Source organism: Drosophila gunungcola, unplaced genomic scaffold (genome assembly GCF_025200985.1).
Source record: "Drosophila gunungcola strain Sukarami unplaced genomic scaffold, Dgunungcola_SK_2 000081F, whole genome shotgun sequence".
Lineage (NCBI taxonomy): Eukaryota > Metazoa > Arthropoda > Insecta > Diptera > Drosophilidae > Drosophila > Drosophila gunungcola.
In genome coordinates, this window is record NW_026453243.1 from 61,220 (window position 1) to 77,730 (window position 16,511).

A 16,511-nucleotide genomic window follows, 5' to 3' on the forward strand; every position below is an offset into this window, starting at 1 on the left:
TATAAGTTAGTACAGTAAAATCTTGTTTTCACCAGCTGAATTTTGTTAATTGTGTAAATTTGCTTAATATTCTTTTTCTATTCTTAGTTCTTAGAAGTCTGTATATGAAATTGTGTGGTTATCAAACAGATGGAGATATTATGTTGATCATTCCTTTATTCTTATGCATAGTTTTGAACCAAAACTACATATTTCCTATTCGTATATTTATATTTGTATAAAAAAAATTAAAAATCAAGTAATTATGGACAGACCTTTCTAAAATAAGCTAATATTAATTTCTAGGAATAATCTTATTAAATGATTTTTTTTGGGTGCGATTAGTGTTTGCTATAAAACCTATTTTATTTAAAAATTTTGATTTTGTTAAACAAAATTAGGATTAAATTAAAAAACAACATGCTATTAAAAATTTATTTATCAAAATAATTGGGCTTCCTAAAATTGGGATCTTAAGGCAACTTTCCTCATTTTATTATGTATTTTATTCTAAGTCAATTTTAATGTAATAAAATTATTGTTAGTATTTGTTCAGTTTTAAAAGCTCCTCCCTGGATGCCAAACCACAGTAAAAATACATTTTTATTTCGTATTATTGGATTATTTTTACTTTCGGTTGTTAACAAAGTTTACAATACAATAGAAAAAAAAAGATAAGATGGTGAATTTGGGGCAGAGTATGTATTTATTTACACTGTTTCGACGGGTTCAGTTGCAGACCTCCTTCCTGAGCTCCTTACTTCCTGTAGACATAGCCACCGTTGGAGGCGTACTGGGTGCCCACATCCACGGAGGGAGCAGAGTAGCTCTGGACAGCGGGAGCAGAGTAGCTCACCGAGGGGGCAGAGTACGACTGCTGGACGGCAGGAGCGGAGTAGCTCACCGAGGGGGCGGAGTAGCTCACCGATGGGGCGGCATAGGTCTGCTGGACAGCAGGAGCGGAGTAGCTGACGGCGGGAGCGGCGTACGACTGCTGGACAGCAGGGGCGGAGTAGCTCACCGAGGGGGCAGAGTAGCTAACCGAGGGGGCAGAGTAGCTGACCGAGGGAGCAGGGGCGGAGTAGCTCACGGAGGGGGCAGAGTAGGTCCTCTGGACGGCCGGGGCGGAGTAGGTCCTCTGGACGACAGGAGCGGAGTAGGTCTGCACGGGGGGCAGGTACTCGTTGCTGGGGGCGACATAGCTCTGCTGGATGGCAGGGGCGGAGTAGGTCTGCTGGACAGCAGGGGCGGAGTAGCTCACCGAGGGGGCGGCGTACGACTGCTGGACGGGCGGCAAGTACTCGTTGCTCAGGTGGCTCACATCGGCGGCCGCGCAGGCAAACAGGGCGAACACAATGAGGAATTTCTGCAAGTAGGATAACCAAAAACACTTCACGTTAACACATTACAAAATCACCATAAAAAATAATAAAAAAATATATTTTTGCTTATTTTGAAATTAGTTGGTACAGCTGGTAATCCTTTACTGACCATTTTGAGGGTCTGTGGGTTTTCGACTTTGGAAGCGACTGTGCTGGATGAGCGAGAGGCAGCGACTGATGCCGGTCCCTAGAGCGGGCTTTCAATTTATAGCGGCCGGCCGGTCCGAAGAAAAGCCCCGGTTTGAAGCGGAGCGGGCTTGAACTGCAGCGGCAACCGCCGAAGAAGAAGAAGACCAACGGCCAGCAGCCCAACAAGAAGCGGCGGCAGAAGTCGTCATCCATAAATTCAGCACACACAGCCAGAGGTGCCTGAACGTCAGAGCCAATTTCACGGCTAGATTTTCTCAAAACTTATTGTCAAAAAGAAATAAATTAGAAATAAAATAGGAAATTATTTAAAAATTGTTTAATACTTTTCAAAATAAAATTGAGAAAGCTTTATGCTACTATTGCCCAACAGTTATAACAAAAATTAATTTGTTTCTTCTAAATCCTATTGCAACTTTACGTTACTAATCATTTAGTCAGATTTGAAAAAATATAAGTAACATTTCAAATTAGATAAATATATAAAAATCAATTAAATGAATTTTAAAACCTTTTTAATGATGGTTAAGTGTAGAGGTAGCTGACTCTGAAATATGAAACAAACAAAAAAATTTCAGATATTATTTGCAAAGTCAATTATTTAACTGCTATTTACAGCTTATCACACTATATATATATGAAACAATTATTTTAACTAGGCAATTGGCAAACAATAATAAATTATAATTTAATAGCCCTTACACCTGCATTGTTATATAGCGTTTAGCAATAAATTGGGTAATTTGGCAGCACTAATCAGGGCGGGGGCATAAAAATATAAGGCAAAACTACCAAACGGAAAATCACATAAAAATTAAATTTAACATAAAACGAACGAAATCGCACATGCAAACGGGTTTGGCTCATTTACAATATTTTATTTTTTGCATCGACGCAACGGGTTTTTGGTGGGTGAACTACTTTGGGACACATCTTTCGAGGTGTCTCTCATCAGGCTTATTAGCGGGGGGTTCCGGGCGCTTGGTCTGGGATCGGGAGCCCAGAAACTGAAGACTCGCCCGCCATTCGAGCATCCAAATGGGTCTCCACTAATTAACATTCAATTAAACACATTAAAAGCGCCACGCAAGCTTTTCTCGTTTTAGCCACTTTTCGGTGGTTAACCGCAAATATGGGCCGACTCCAGAAGGAGAGCCATTTCCAGATCTGACCTCGTCCGAGACACTCTGCTAGATTGATGGCCCCCAGAATGTCGGGTTCGGAAACAGATCCACAGATCACCACTCGCACTTTCTAAAAAGCCATCAACACAAAAAGCCCATCAGAGAAGCCGGCAGAAGACGGCCTTGAGAACAGCCGCCGCAGAGTTACGAGTTCCCGAGCTGGCTTTACATAATAAGTAACAACTTTTACTCGCATTCACATCTTGTGGCTGCCCAGTGCCCGTGAACTTGAAATGCAGCGAGCAATAACGCCAATGCACAGCAACAAAAATTGATTAATTGGACGATTAATCTCTAATGATTATGTATTAGTTAATTACGTTAAAATTAGATTATAATTGGAAAAACAAAAATAAATTTAAAAATAAGTTTAAAATTTTTAAAAACAGTAAAACTAATTGGTAATCCTATTTGGGTTTGATTATAAATTATTCATTAAATGTTTTTATATTTGAATGACAAACAATACTAACTGCATATATAAAATTAATATTTGCTTAAATACAAATAAGCTTAATATGGATAGTATGTAACTAAAATCAACGATTCTCTAAGCACCCTTCATTCAAAAATTGAAAAATGTTAATAACTAATCAAGATTTGAATTTGAATTAAGAGAAAGTGTGCTTACTACTAATTCTAAGTTAAGGGTGTAATATATAATGAATAGTTTAAATTATTTTGTGCCTTGATTTCAGAAGCTGGTTCATCTCTCAGCGTAGAAATAAATTAAGGTTGGAACACCAAGCATGACGACAAGTTGATGCAAGTCAGGGTTCATTAAATGAAGTTGGAGAATCTTAAATAAAACATGAGTATTCCGAGAACTATAATTAGGCAACAGTGAACGTAAATTGCTGATCCCCAAAACAGGTATTTCAAAACAGTTATAAGAAAAAGACATATGTGTTATCGTTGTCGTTTCCGAAACTTTAAAATAAGAATACACAAACAACGTTTATCTCTCCCGCTTTGCTTAGTTCAGATCAAAATCAAAAACTACAATGATAAAAACTTTATGAATTGCATATCTATTACCTATTAGATTTCTCAATCGATAAGCCCAATTTCTGACTGTTTTCAGTCACTGAAAATTTAAATAAATATACGTAACATTTTATAAAATTATTTATTTTTATTATTTTTAATAACTTAAATTAGTAAACATAACCGCCATTGGAGTCGTACTGGGTCTCCTGGCCAGCGTTCGAGTAGGTTGCCTGTAAATGGGCGGGAGTGATTGTGTCGCCACCGATGGCCGCGGGAACATGGGTCTCGGGATTGAACTCTTCGATTCCATTCGAAGCGGGCTCCTCGTACAGATGGGCAGGTGTGATAGTGTTGGATCCAATTGCGACGGGGGGCTGTCCCTGGACATAGGCAGGGATCAGGTGGGCGGGCTGGTAGCTACTGACATCCGAACCAGGAACGACGGCCTTGGCCTGGCTATGAACGTAACTGGACTGCTGATAGGAGCTGGAATCTCCTCCAGGAACAACAGCGGGCTGATAAGAGCTGGAATCTCCCCCGGGCACCACAGTTTGTTGTTGCTGAATATACCTGTAGTGAGCCTCACGATCGGCCTGAGGAATAAACTTCTCTGGAGTGTAAGAATCAGCGCCAATAGCAGCAGGAACTGGTGCATACGTATCAGCTCCAAAAGCCGCTGGCACAGAAGTCTTAAGGTGGTAAGAGCTTGAATCGCCACCAGGAACAACTTCGGTAGCATCAGCTCCAGAAGAAGCATGCTTAAGATAAGCGGGAGTATATTCAGCGGTTTGGTAAGAGCTCGAATCGCCACCAGGAACAACCTCAGTGGACTTCAAGTGCTCGGGAGTGTATTCAGCGGGTTGGTAAGAGCTCGAATCGCTACCAGGAACAACCTCATCAGCAAGAGCTCCAGAAGAAGCCTGCTTCAGATAAGCGGGAGTATATTCAGCGGGTTGGTAAGACCTCGAATCGCCACCAGGAACAACCTCAGCAGACTTCAAGTGCTCGGGAGTGTATTCAGCGGGTTGGTAAGAGCTCGAATCGCCACCAGGAACAACCTCAGCAGACTTCAAGTGCTCGGGAGTGTATTCAGCGGGTTGGTAAGAGCTCGAATCGCCACGAGGAACAACCTCAGCAGACTTCAAGTGCTCGGGAGTGTATTCAGCGGGTTGGTAAGAGCTCGAATCGCCACCAGGAACAACCTCATCAGCAACAGCTCCAGAAGAAGCTTGCTTCAGATAAGCGGGAGTATATTCAGCGGGTTGGTAAGAGCTCGAATCGCCACCAGGAACAACCTCAGCAGACTTCAAGTGCTCGGGAGTGTATTCAGCGGGTTGGTAAGAGCTCGAATCGCCACCAGGAACAACCTCAGCAGACTTCAAGTGCTCGGGAGTGTATTCAGCGGGTTGGTAAGAGCTTGAATCGCCACCAGGAACAACCTCAGCAGACTTCAAGTGCTCGGGAGTGTATTCAGCGGGTTGGTAAGAGCTCGAATCGCCACCAGGAACAACCTCAGCAGACTTCAAGTGCTCGGGAGTGTATTCAGCGGGTTGGTAAGAGCTCGAATCGCCACCAGGAACAACCTCAGCAGACTTCAAGTGCTCGGGAGTGTATTCAGCGGGTTGGTAAGAGCTCGAATCGCCACCTGGAATCACTTCAGCTGCAACAGCCCCAGTGGAGGCCTGTGTTTGATAAGCGGGAGTGTATTCAGAAGGCTGGTAGGAGCTAGAGTCACCGCCGGGCACGACTGCTGAAGATGAGGAGGACGAGGAGGAAGAGGCGTAGAATCCATAGCCTCCGTCAACTGACAGCCCCAACTTCAGGTGACTGACATCTGCGGCGACCATGCCGACAAGGGCCAAAGCGATGACGTAGAGCTTCTGCAAGAGTCAAATAAAATAAAAAAGATTGGGATAAGAAAGTGTGTTGGGTAGCGGCGAAAATATCCGCGGTGATTCCCCCTAGAACCGAAACTCACCATGTTTGGACCGTATCTGTTGATCTGATGAGGGGCGTTTCAAGTTTTTATACCCACAAAAGATTATGGGCCTATGCTAATTGGAGTTTTGTTTTGATCTTCGCTTGATTTGGCTCCTCCAAAATTTTTAGTCCACCATCTGCCAGTATTTTCTTTTATTTGTTCTTTTTTGGGTTGCAAATTTGAATAGGTAACATAACAAAGCCGGCGATCTTATCAACTTGATTAGAACCTCTCCGGGTCCGAACGCCTTGGCCTTTCCGTCAATTAAACTATCGTCTGGCTAATACACGGAGAGAAAATTTGTCACACAGTTGTTTTATTTTGATAGATTTTATTGGATTTGGGTGAAACTGACCACCCTATAATAGCAACCACAAATGTTCTATAAAATCCAAAGTCTGTCCGTTTAATGTTGTATTTATAATGGATATATGAAATTAATGTGAAAGCGATGTATTAAATAAAAACAGACACTTTTCTTAATGAGGAAGCGATTTAAAATTTATTATTAATTATTATTATCAGCTTCTTTAATTTTAAAGTCTTTATGGGATTAAGTATTCCTTTTTGTTCCGTGTCCGACTTCATCCTTCCGATAGTTTGCTAAGTGGAGATACTGATTAGCGCCTGACAAGTTCAGCCGGGTGTCATAATCCGCTTGGTTCGGTAACCAGTTCCCCGTCTTTTGGCCAAGAGTCTTAGATCTGCCAATGAGTCTGCTAATTGGGCTTGGGGAAATCAATCGATAGGTGCTTAAACTCGCATCGATGTTGCTGATCAGATTAATTCGTTTTGGTTTTTTTATGACACAAGAATAGACTCGTTGTATACCCCGCAATAGTTAATTAATAAAGCCAAAAAGGCATCGTTTATTTTAATTTTAAGTGATTCAGTGTGCAGACTGAGAAATATCCAGTTTCGGATTAGTTTCGCCAATTTTGGCAACCATGCTGAATGCATTATGAAAATAACCTTTATATAAAGTTTCAGCTTACACTTTATGGATTAATTTATACGCTCGGCTGATTTTATGGTTACCATTTGGTGAAATTAGCTTAACTTAATAAATTTTACTGATTTTCATTATGAACGTTGAAGGGGAGTTGGTGCAAAATCGTATTATTAAAAATGGTGTAAGAGTATGGTATAATTTTGATTATATATTATATTAACCGAAAAAAGGGGTATATAATGAAGCTGGTTCATATGTTCTCAGCCAAAAATCTAGCATAATTAACGAACGTTGAACTGGGGAAAATTATCGAAACTTGTTTATGCCAAATCGGATTTTTGTTTATTGATTTGTTTTGTCAAATATATGAAAATAGATGGTTCGTCGTCAATGGAGCTTATATCTTAATTGTATGATAAATGACTAAATAAAAATGTATTCAATAATTGATGGAGTTCTAAGGTGGCGCTTTTAATGACAATAAAAAAAATTCATAAAAAATTATCAAAAAGTAAATTAACAAATATTTTAAATTATATTTATGGATATCTTAAGGTTATTTTATATAATTGTAATCTGTTTGCACCATTTCAGTGTCAAGGAAATGTAAATTTAATTACTTCACACCACAAATTTGCATTCCTATGTTAATAAGTGAATAGCTTTTAAAATGGTTTAATAAAGGTTTATGTATGTTTATATGTGCATCTATATATACAAGATTGAAGAAAAAATATACAAAAATATATATGACAAACATAACTATATATATGTATTCTATGTGTTTTCTGATAAATTTACAAACTTATTTATTTGATTTTATTAATGTTTTGTCTAGATTATACCTACAAAACTTGAAAAATTTTTACCGATTTATGCAGATAAGAAATTTTGATTGGTTTTGTGATAAAAATATGATTGCCCATAAAATTCTTTCATTATTATTTATTTGAAAGCTTAAATTAATAACAAAAGATCAGAAATGTCCCAGTATTTTTTTTCCATATTACCATATTATCCATTTCTCTTTTTATTCTTACAAATTTATTCAGTTAATTATGTGTCTTTATGTTTTGATCAGTCCTATTTTTACAGACTCCCGGTGACGTCAAGCTATTGACTGTATAAAATCTGGAATTATATCTTTAGAGCATGCAAAGTTTCAGATGCGGCCAGCTTTTTTTTCAGCCATGTCTAGTGTGAATCACTCGGATTGGCGGAGATTCTTTGACGATTCGGTTTCGGGCATCCAAACTCGTTTTGGAACATTAACTTTAGGCCTGAAAATATTCAGACTTCATGTCTTGCCATGTCTGGACTACAGTTTTTGTTTTGACCTCGCTTAGATTTAATTATGAATATTTATGCTTTGAGTGGTGTAATTAAAAGACAAGAACACAATAAAATATAAGCCTTAAATATATTTATGGCCTTTATGTAAAACAAATGTCAGAGTCTGTCCAAAAATCAGGTTGAGCCACAAAAGATTTATAATTATGGTTAAATCTTAAATGTATGTTTATATATATATTTATATATATATATATATATTTGTTTTCGTTCTTTCTCTTTGATTGCCAAACAATAGATCAAGTTTGAACAAGTTGTATATACATTTATTGATATTGATTATGCATTTAAGAGTCAAACTTGTTGGTGACTTAACAGAGGTGTGGATCTTAGATGGGAGCTTAGCCCTCAATTATTTTTGCCAGCTCTTGGACATGTACTGAGAGAAAAAACATCTTCCGACACTCTTTCTCACATATAAAGTTTGAATTATAAAATTATTAATAGGGACTTTGACTTAACAATTATTATTTTAATGTGTTTTTTTTTTGAATGATTCAAGAGTGTTTTATTTGAACAAAAACATCTGGTAAATATGTGTCATCGGCAATCGGTTGGTTATTAAACTGCCTGAGTTTAGTTCTGGTTTTGCCATTTTGTGAACTTTTTTTTTGTATTCCTTATTTAATTTGAAATTTTTTTGAAAGATATTACACCTTTCGGAAAATTTTTTGTTTGTGTTTGTCATTATTAATAAGTCTTAAGAAAGGGATTTGATAACTAGAGATATATGTTTGTGAGGCATATTTAAGAGTATACTTCTTTCTAGGATTCTTTAACAATATATTTAAATTTTGACCCGCTTTGGCTCATCATTTTTGGTCAGTACAAAAACCTTAATCTTTAGGTTTCCACTCTGATATAGTTGATTTTTCTCTGGTAGCCCCCGGTGCTTTTCAAATATTTGTGCAGCTCGCATGTTTGAGGATGGCAAATGTTTGCCGGGGGTCTCGGCCCTCGGCAGCGGCCATAAAACAATTGCGGAACCGCCGGTGACAAATGCGGCATATTGTTTTGCCCCACAGCCACAACAACAACAACAACAAAAACAACAACAACAACAGACCCCTTTTACACCTCAAAACCCCCTTTGGGGGTAAATATGCATGCATGTTGGACACACTTGTTAGCCAGGTATTTTGGCCACGTCTTGAGTTCGAGTCGCCGGCGATCGTTATGAGAAAAACGACGCTTAAATAAGACAAGCACGGTGAGCTCTTAAATAACGTTTGCCAAATTGCATTTCTGTTTAACATTTTGCGAAGCCCCACAAAACGATGTTTGCATGTTGCAGATGCTGCTCTTGAGCAATTCCCGACCGATGGAGATCTTAAGGTTAGGTTATGAATCCTAATCTGGAAGCTGGTCAGTAAGTCATAAGGTGGCATTGCCAATTTAAAAGTTAAAGCCCCATTAATCTGATAAACCGTTTTTTTTTTCTGACACAAATGATGTTAATTAAATAGTTAGCTTATTTTATGGTGAGTTTGTCAGCACTTCAGTGTGAAAAATGTTTATTCTTTTGCTTGTCGGTGTATTATTAAAGATTTTTAAAGAAGTTTTGCAATCAGTTTACGCAGTGAAAATCTTTCACATGCAGTTTTAGTTTAGGTATGTTAATAATTAAAGTCCATTTTAATATTAAGAAGCAAAGGAGTGTTATGTTAGGAAAACATTTGCTAAATTATAGTTTTTTTTTTATGATTGGTTTTGAATGGTAGCACTATTGTACATATATGGTTATACATATCACAAGTAATAACAGCGCCTGTCTATTAGCATTCATAATTCCACCATTGAACTCAAGATAGGCGACTGTTTGCCAAATTCTAGCATCAGCTGCGGCACAGCAAATATGTGTTCAGATCTCAATGCTAGATCAGCATGAATGTAAAACGCATTGGCTTGGGCTTATTTGTTCCGTAAATTCCCAGAGACTTGCCGTAAAGCAAACTGTTTCACGGCTAAATACGCCAGGTAAATAGACTGAGAAGCGCGTAGAACGGCGCTCCGAATTGGTTGACCGCCTTTTGTGCAAAATCAGTCACAGTTGTGCTGATGTTTTTTTTGTTTTTTGTTTTTTTTTTTTTTGGGATGCCACTTAATTGATTGACCAAATATCGCGGGGACTTTTCCATCTACTGCGTTAATTCGTCAAAAACGACGACGATCAATCGATTCGAAGGTTTCGGGTACTTGTTTGATTACTCGGCAGAAAAAGAGGTTGGCTAAATTCGGATCGCAGACCCTGACCTTCTCGTCTAGCCAAGTGCGAAACGTGTCAGAGTCCAAGACGAAATGGAATTAAATTTAATCATTGTTTTACGGCCATAATCCGTGAAAGTGAAGGGCAATCGAAGGAAGTCGTCTGCTGAGATCGGACAGTGTGGAGGTGTTGGTAGCAGAGCTTTACGACCAAAACGACACGTTAATTAAAAGTGTATTGAAAGCGAAATTAGCCCACAATTGTTGTGTGGCTCGAACAAAGAAACTTCTTTCTTGCAGAAGATCCATTTGATTTGCCCGCATAATAAAGCCATCATCGTCGTGACATCTTCCATAAACTACGGTGGGGTTGCAAACTGGACCCAAAAAAACTAGTTTGAGCATCATCATGGGGCTGAAAACCACTTTTGCGATCGCGTAATTCGCTCGCAATTACAAAATCAAGTTTACCCGACACTTGAGCATCTCGAGATCGATGCCAGATCCCCTCTGATTGGCATAATTAGTGGCATTTCAGCTGTCATCGGCGATTGTGCCGCAAAATGTCATTCAATTTGTCAAATGATTTTACGATCGCACCGGCGGAATCTGCGCAATTGGGTGAGACCAATGGGGTAATGTTTGCCAGCTATGGAATACCGAAGCAAAACGCCTCTAGAGGCTAATTCTGTCTGTGGTTCTTTTATAAATTCACTCTTAATACGTTATGTAAATACCAAATAAGCCTATTGATTTTTGCGGGGATTTTTTGCTGATTGTTTTTTCATAAAACAACAAAGATCTTATAAGCCAGTCTCTCAACTCAGCATAAAGCCATTTCTATTTAATAAATATTTTTTAAAATGTTATATTATTTCACTTCTTCCAGTTTTATATCATAAAAAAAACATTCTTCTGCCTTATTTACCCATCTCTCTCATTCAAATCAAAAAAAATTGTATTATTTAAATATTCCACCTTTTTCCGCTACTTATGTTCACACAGTTGAAAATTCGATAAGTATTTATTGTTATGATTTATGAAGGCGGGTTAGTCTCTGTTAGTCATTCGTTTTCAACGGGGAATACCATTGAAGTAACCTCCATATACGAAAGAGTTTTTTTGTGCCATCAGCTATTAGAATAATTTTGTTTTAATTATATAATTTTGGATGGTAATCAATTTGTGAATTTTTGAATGATTAATTTTTGTGATTTGATGAGAAAATTGGATATGGATGTAGAGCAAACCCATTTTGAAGACATACTGTAGTGCATACTCAATAGGAAACGAACCTTTTAGTTTATTTAACTGAATATTCAATTTATATTTTTAAGTCAGAAATTTGATGTGGCTTTTGATAAGCTAAAACTACTTATTCTTTTTAAAGAGATAATTTTCGAAAAGTCTATTGATTCCTAAGTTATGCTCAATAATATATTTTGATGTTAAGTAAATAATATTAAAACAAGCTGAGTTTAACAACTGCTAAATCAAATAAGTAAACAGATTTAAATATAAAAAGGATTTAATTGAAATCTATGATTATTCTTTAAAAACATATTTTTTTATAGAAACTTGAATGTATATTGAAAGCTGCTAACATTGTACTTGTATTGAAACAAACCGCGCAAAAACCGGTTTCGATTTAGTAAGCAGCCCATAAGTAGGTACACTTTCTTTTTTAGCTAATTGACGAATGCAGCCTAAAAGTAGGCGTTTTAATTATTAAGACTTGTCTTGGTGCACTAAAATAAATGGTTTATCCCTGTGCCGAGATCTTAAAAATACCCCGCCTTTCAATTAAGCCAAGTGGCTGAGGTAGTAAAACAAAAATATGGTTGCCTACTTGTAGGCAGACCCATTAAAAATTAAGCAAATATCAAAGGAACAAAAAGAAGGGGGGATAGTGCGGTTGTGGGCGATGCCTTGAGTAAAAGGACACTAAAATATTACGTGCACATGTTACATCGCAACTCGTCTTTGCCCATCTCATCTCCGATGAACTCAACTCATCTCGTCTGGAGACAAGAAAAGCCTTAAGATGATGATGACTTCAATAGCGACAGGCACAAATAAAAAATCAACTTGGCAAAAGCCTCAAGCCCAAAGCAATCAAGCGAAATGAGGTGCAGTTGCCACGCCCCCAGTCTGATGCGCCTTTCTTTTCCGGGGAAAGCCGAAAATAATCACAAGGCGACAAAATGTTGCATATAATGCGGCTGCTTAGGAAGGACCATAAATAAAAGCCTCAGGGCACAGGACCAGGATGGCAGGGCCGAAACACAGTGCTGCCGTAATTGGGGATAGAGAAATAAATAAACAGTAAATTAATATTATATTAATATATTTTCAATATTAACAGGCCAATTTTTGGAAACACAAAAATGTATTTTTAATTCATAAATGAATTATACCATTAACATAGACTTAAAATATTTTTTATAAAAATAACTTAAGTCAATTGAAAGTCTTTACAATTGTAATAAAATCTGGTAAAATATTATTGTATTGTAAGTAAATTTCAGCAAACATAACAAAAATGAGAGAATAATATTACAGAATTGGAAAACAATTAAAATAGTGCAACAGCTATAAAAAAGCCAGATATGACATCTCTGAATCGGACAAAGGACGAAGCAAGGATCAGCAGACTGACTGACTGATGGATGGATGGATGGTTCGTGTTAATTATTTTGCTAAATAATGCAAGAACAGCAACGAAAAATTTGACAAAATTTGATGCGCTCACATCGCCTACATTCCCATATTTTCTATTTTTCCCGAAAAATAAAAAAGCAAAACACTGAAATGAAAAATCGCAATTTCCTGGGCCCTGAAACCCGTCGGCTACGAAAATTTTCTATATAGGAATATAAACAACAATAAAGAGCGGACGACAGCGACGGCTTAATGAGTGACGGGCGGTCATATTAGATGAGATGCGATGTGTTGGTGTTCCTGTGTGTGTGTAAATAAGTGTGTGTGTGTGTGCCCCTGTTAGTGTCACTATAGCAGTGTATGGGTGTTGGTGAGTTATGGCACATTAAGCCCAGCTGCGACCACACTGAGATAAATGTATATTAATAAATTGTTATCACAAGAAATAAATATTTAAAAAAAAATTTTATTTCCAATTTTTTAACCCTATGATCTCTGAAAAATTGTTCTGTATATGATTTCTTGCAGGGCCATAAGAGTGACTGTTTTGTGCAGCTGTCACCCTATGCTTATACTATTAATACATGACAAGTCGATTTTCAAAAATTAATTTTATGACCAAATATTGATTTTTTCAGAAAAAAAGTTATTTTAGTCCAGCACATTCAATAGTGACATTTCTCTCACTGCATATGTGTGTGCGAAGGCTATATCTTCCTTTTTCGGGTGGATATCTGAACTCTTCTCGCATTCTTGGCCATTTGCATTATTCATGTGCTTGGGAGAGAGTTCTGAGGGGTGTGGTGTGGGTGGTGATGTGATGTGATGTGATGGGAAGGAGTGGAGAAAGTCGCGGTAGTTTTATTTTAAAGCCCAAGCGTTCATAAAAACCAAGCCCCAGACAAGTGCAGTTCGCTGTCGTGGGAGGTTCTGTGATGGGGAACATAACTATATACCCTTTAATCAAGCTATAGTCAGATGATATCGTTGGAGTGCATTGAGAGATACGTGGTCCTAATAAGAAATGCGAAATATATTTCTAATTATTATCCTAATTATTAATTACCGTAGTTTTATTACCTTAATTTTGTTAAGCAATAAGTCTTTAAATCGCAGGGTTTCTACCATGCTGGTTGGAATTATTTATTTGTGTAGTTTTTATGAATGTCTTGAAAAAGTAAAACCTTAAGCCTTAAACTTGAAGATTCCTCTTTCTCAAGAGCGTGGTCGTTTGAATCCGCATCAAATCTAAATTCGATTAATTTAATTAAATTTTACAAGGAGACAAAATTATGTGTCTATTTGAATTTTTAAAGAAATTCCAAAATCTTAAAAGTAAAATTCATTATTAATTTAAGAAGTACGATATTTATATATAAATAAAATTAAACTAAACTAAAATATAGTCGTAGAAGTTGTAGAAGTCGTAAATGTATTGTTGGCAAGGAGTCAAGCTTTTGAGCCATTTTCAATATTATTATTATTGGATTAACGGACTGGATGTTTGATAGCTTTTGTTTTGAGATATTTAAATATAGAGCATTCCCGTGGTCATGGAGAATTATTCGGGTAAAAGCCTCCCATCTCTTTTAAGTTCGCTTGGCTGAACGCTTTTGATGGCTTTTTTGGGGTACGTCCTTCGTAGTTCGTCCATGAGACCGCGAGTCCATGGTGTGTTGATGCTGATGACAGCACCAGAATCCGACGAGATGAGGGGCTGGGAAGCTAAGGAGACCACGTCGACCTCATGATGAAGTTGTCGTTCATCGTTCTTCGTTCATCGTTCATCGTTCATCGGGGGGCTGCTCGTTAAGTTGCCTTCAAGTCAAGTTGTTTGACAATCTTCGCAGAAAGATTCGCGGGGGCTAAAGCAGGGGAAAAAAGTGTTATAAATTGCATTTAGTGTCGGGCCACGTCATTGCTGATTTGTTACGGCTGCCACGGTTAACTAAAGTTGGGGGGATGGGGGTGGTGGTAAGGTCAAACTCCAGGCCTTTAACAATGGCTTCTGTCCGCACTCCGGTAGACCAGATCCCAGATTTTCGATTTCAGAACCCACATCTCAGTGTGCTTCCCCTGTGCCAGCGCATATGCAAATTTGCGCTGGCAATGATGCGTTCTGGAATTCCGAATTGTTTACAAATTTCCAACAAAATGCTAGCGGGAGGAGCCTAGATATGCTAAAATAAAACTTCAAGTCATAAACTAAAGACTTTGTTTACAAATTAAATGCAGCATGCAACAAGCGACATCTTCATCGCGGCCTGGGAGGAAACCCATGGCAATATCCATATCCTCGCCTATCCAGATATGCGACTTCAGATAGAGGCCTTTGCTTTTGCTTATGAATTCGCTGGCCAGAGGTCTGCCTGGATCCCCTCCACCCTTCCCTGTTTTTAATCCCAATCCCTCCTGGCGCTTGGGTGTGATGTGTCCGTTGCACTGTCCTCCGGTCTGTCCGTCCGTACAGTGAGAAAAAATATCCAGGGAAATATAACAAAGTTTGAGGTGTTTTTCATATTTAAATTAAATGTACATTTAAGTAAGAAAAACACCTCAAAGAAGGGGTTTGAAGACTTTTGAGATATATATCATGATCATCTAATGAAATTTATTTGGTGTATGGTTAATGGTAGTTGTTCATTATAATTAAACATGCGTCACAGTTAGTCGCTAGGTAAGTATGCAAAAATTGTTATGTACATAATTTGGTATTAATATAGTTTGTTATTATATTTGAAATGCGCCAAGAAGAAATTCGGAAGAGATTTAATATCAATTGCTAAATTAATAATAATAGAAATAGTTACCTTTTGCAGCTGTCCGTCTTTTTTTAAATATAGATTTGTAAGATTATGAAAACATCATATAAAAATATATAACATCTCATTGCACTTCATATGAGTATTTTTTTTTGCCCCTGTATATGTCCGTTTGTCCATTTTGTCCGCCGGCTCGTACTTTATGCCCACCGTATGCAAAGCAGCCCGCAGCCCAGCTACATGTGTTTTACATGAATTTTAAATGATATGTTAAATAAAAATGCGCAGCTAAACAGCCCAAGGCACCGCTCCACAGTGAAGACAACGAAAACGGACACGGACACGGGAATGGGATTGGGATCGGGAATGGGAGAAGCAACCACTGCAGCCACAGTGACTGCAAAGAGTGCGTGGACAGCTCACAAGGCACACGTAGGCATAAAAACAGTGGGCGCGAATTTGTGATCCCGTAGATACTTGATTTACTTCGCTCGACATTAGATGGCGTGTTATCAAAGTTTATTGTCCAATTAAATAATGCTGAAAACTATTATAAAAAGAAAGCGTTGATGAGAAAATATTTTTAACACGACTGAGACAATGGAAAGAAATAAACAATAGATGGTCCAAAAAAATTCGCTTGCAATATGGTATATTTAGTAAGGCTATATGGAGATTTAAATTTTTTAACTTATCGTATATATGCTACTTTCATTTGGCTGTTTACTATTTAAATATTTCGCAATTTTAATCAAATTTAAAAGTAGACCTATTTAAATTATCGATTCAAAAATACGAACTAAAATTATAATACTTTTAAATCAAAAAAACAAGCTTGTATTAAAATGAAAGTAGGGTTGATTAAAGTAAATTCAATAAATATTAATAGCTTACATATGCCAAATCTGGTAAATAGCT

At 37.6% G+C, this 16,511-nt stretch overlaps 2 protein-coding genes across 2 annotated transcripts; both read right to left on the reverse strand.

Moving 5' to 3' along the window:
• Nucleotides 1-582: 582 nt before the first annotated feature.
• On the reverse strand, nucleotides 583-1,558 carry LOC128264846 (cuticle protein 16.5). Its single transcript, XM_053000560.1, has 2 exons — nucleotides 1,471-1,558; nucleotides 583-1,345 (listed from the first exon to the last, which is right to left on the reverse strand). Exons 1-2 carry the CDS (start codon nucleotides 1,471-1,473, stop codon nucleotides 737-739), a joined length of 612 nt encoding a protein of 203 aa, XP_052856520.1. The 5' UTR covers nucleotides 1,474-1,558; the 3' UTR covers nucleotides 583-736.
• A 2,281-nt stretch (nucleotides 1,559-3,839) lies between these two features.
• Nucleotides 3,840-5,663, reverse strand: LOC128264844 (DNA-directed RNA polymerase II subunit RPB1). Its single transcript, XM_053000557.1, is given in 3 exon segments — nucleotides 3,840-4,371; nucleotides 4,408-5,609; nucleotides 5,612-5,663. Coding segments are annotated over 3 exon segments (1,776 nt in total). The 3' UTR covers nucleotides 3,840-3,849.
• Nucleotides 5,664-16,511: the final 10,848 nt, after the last annotated feature.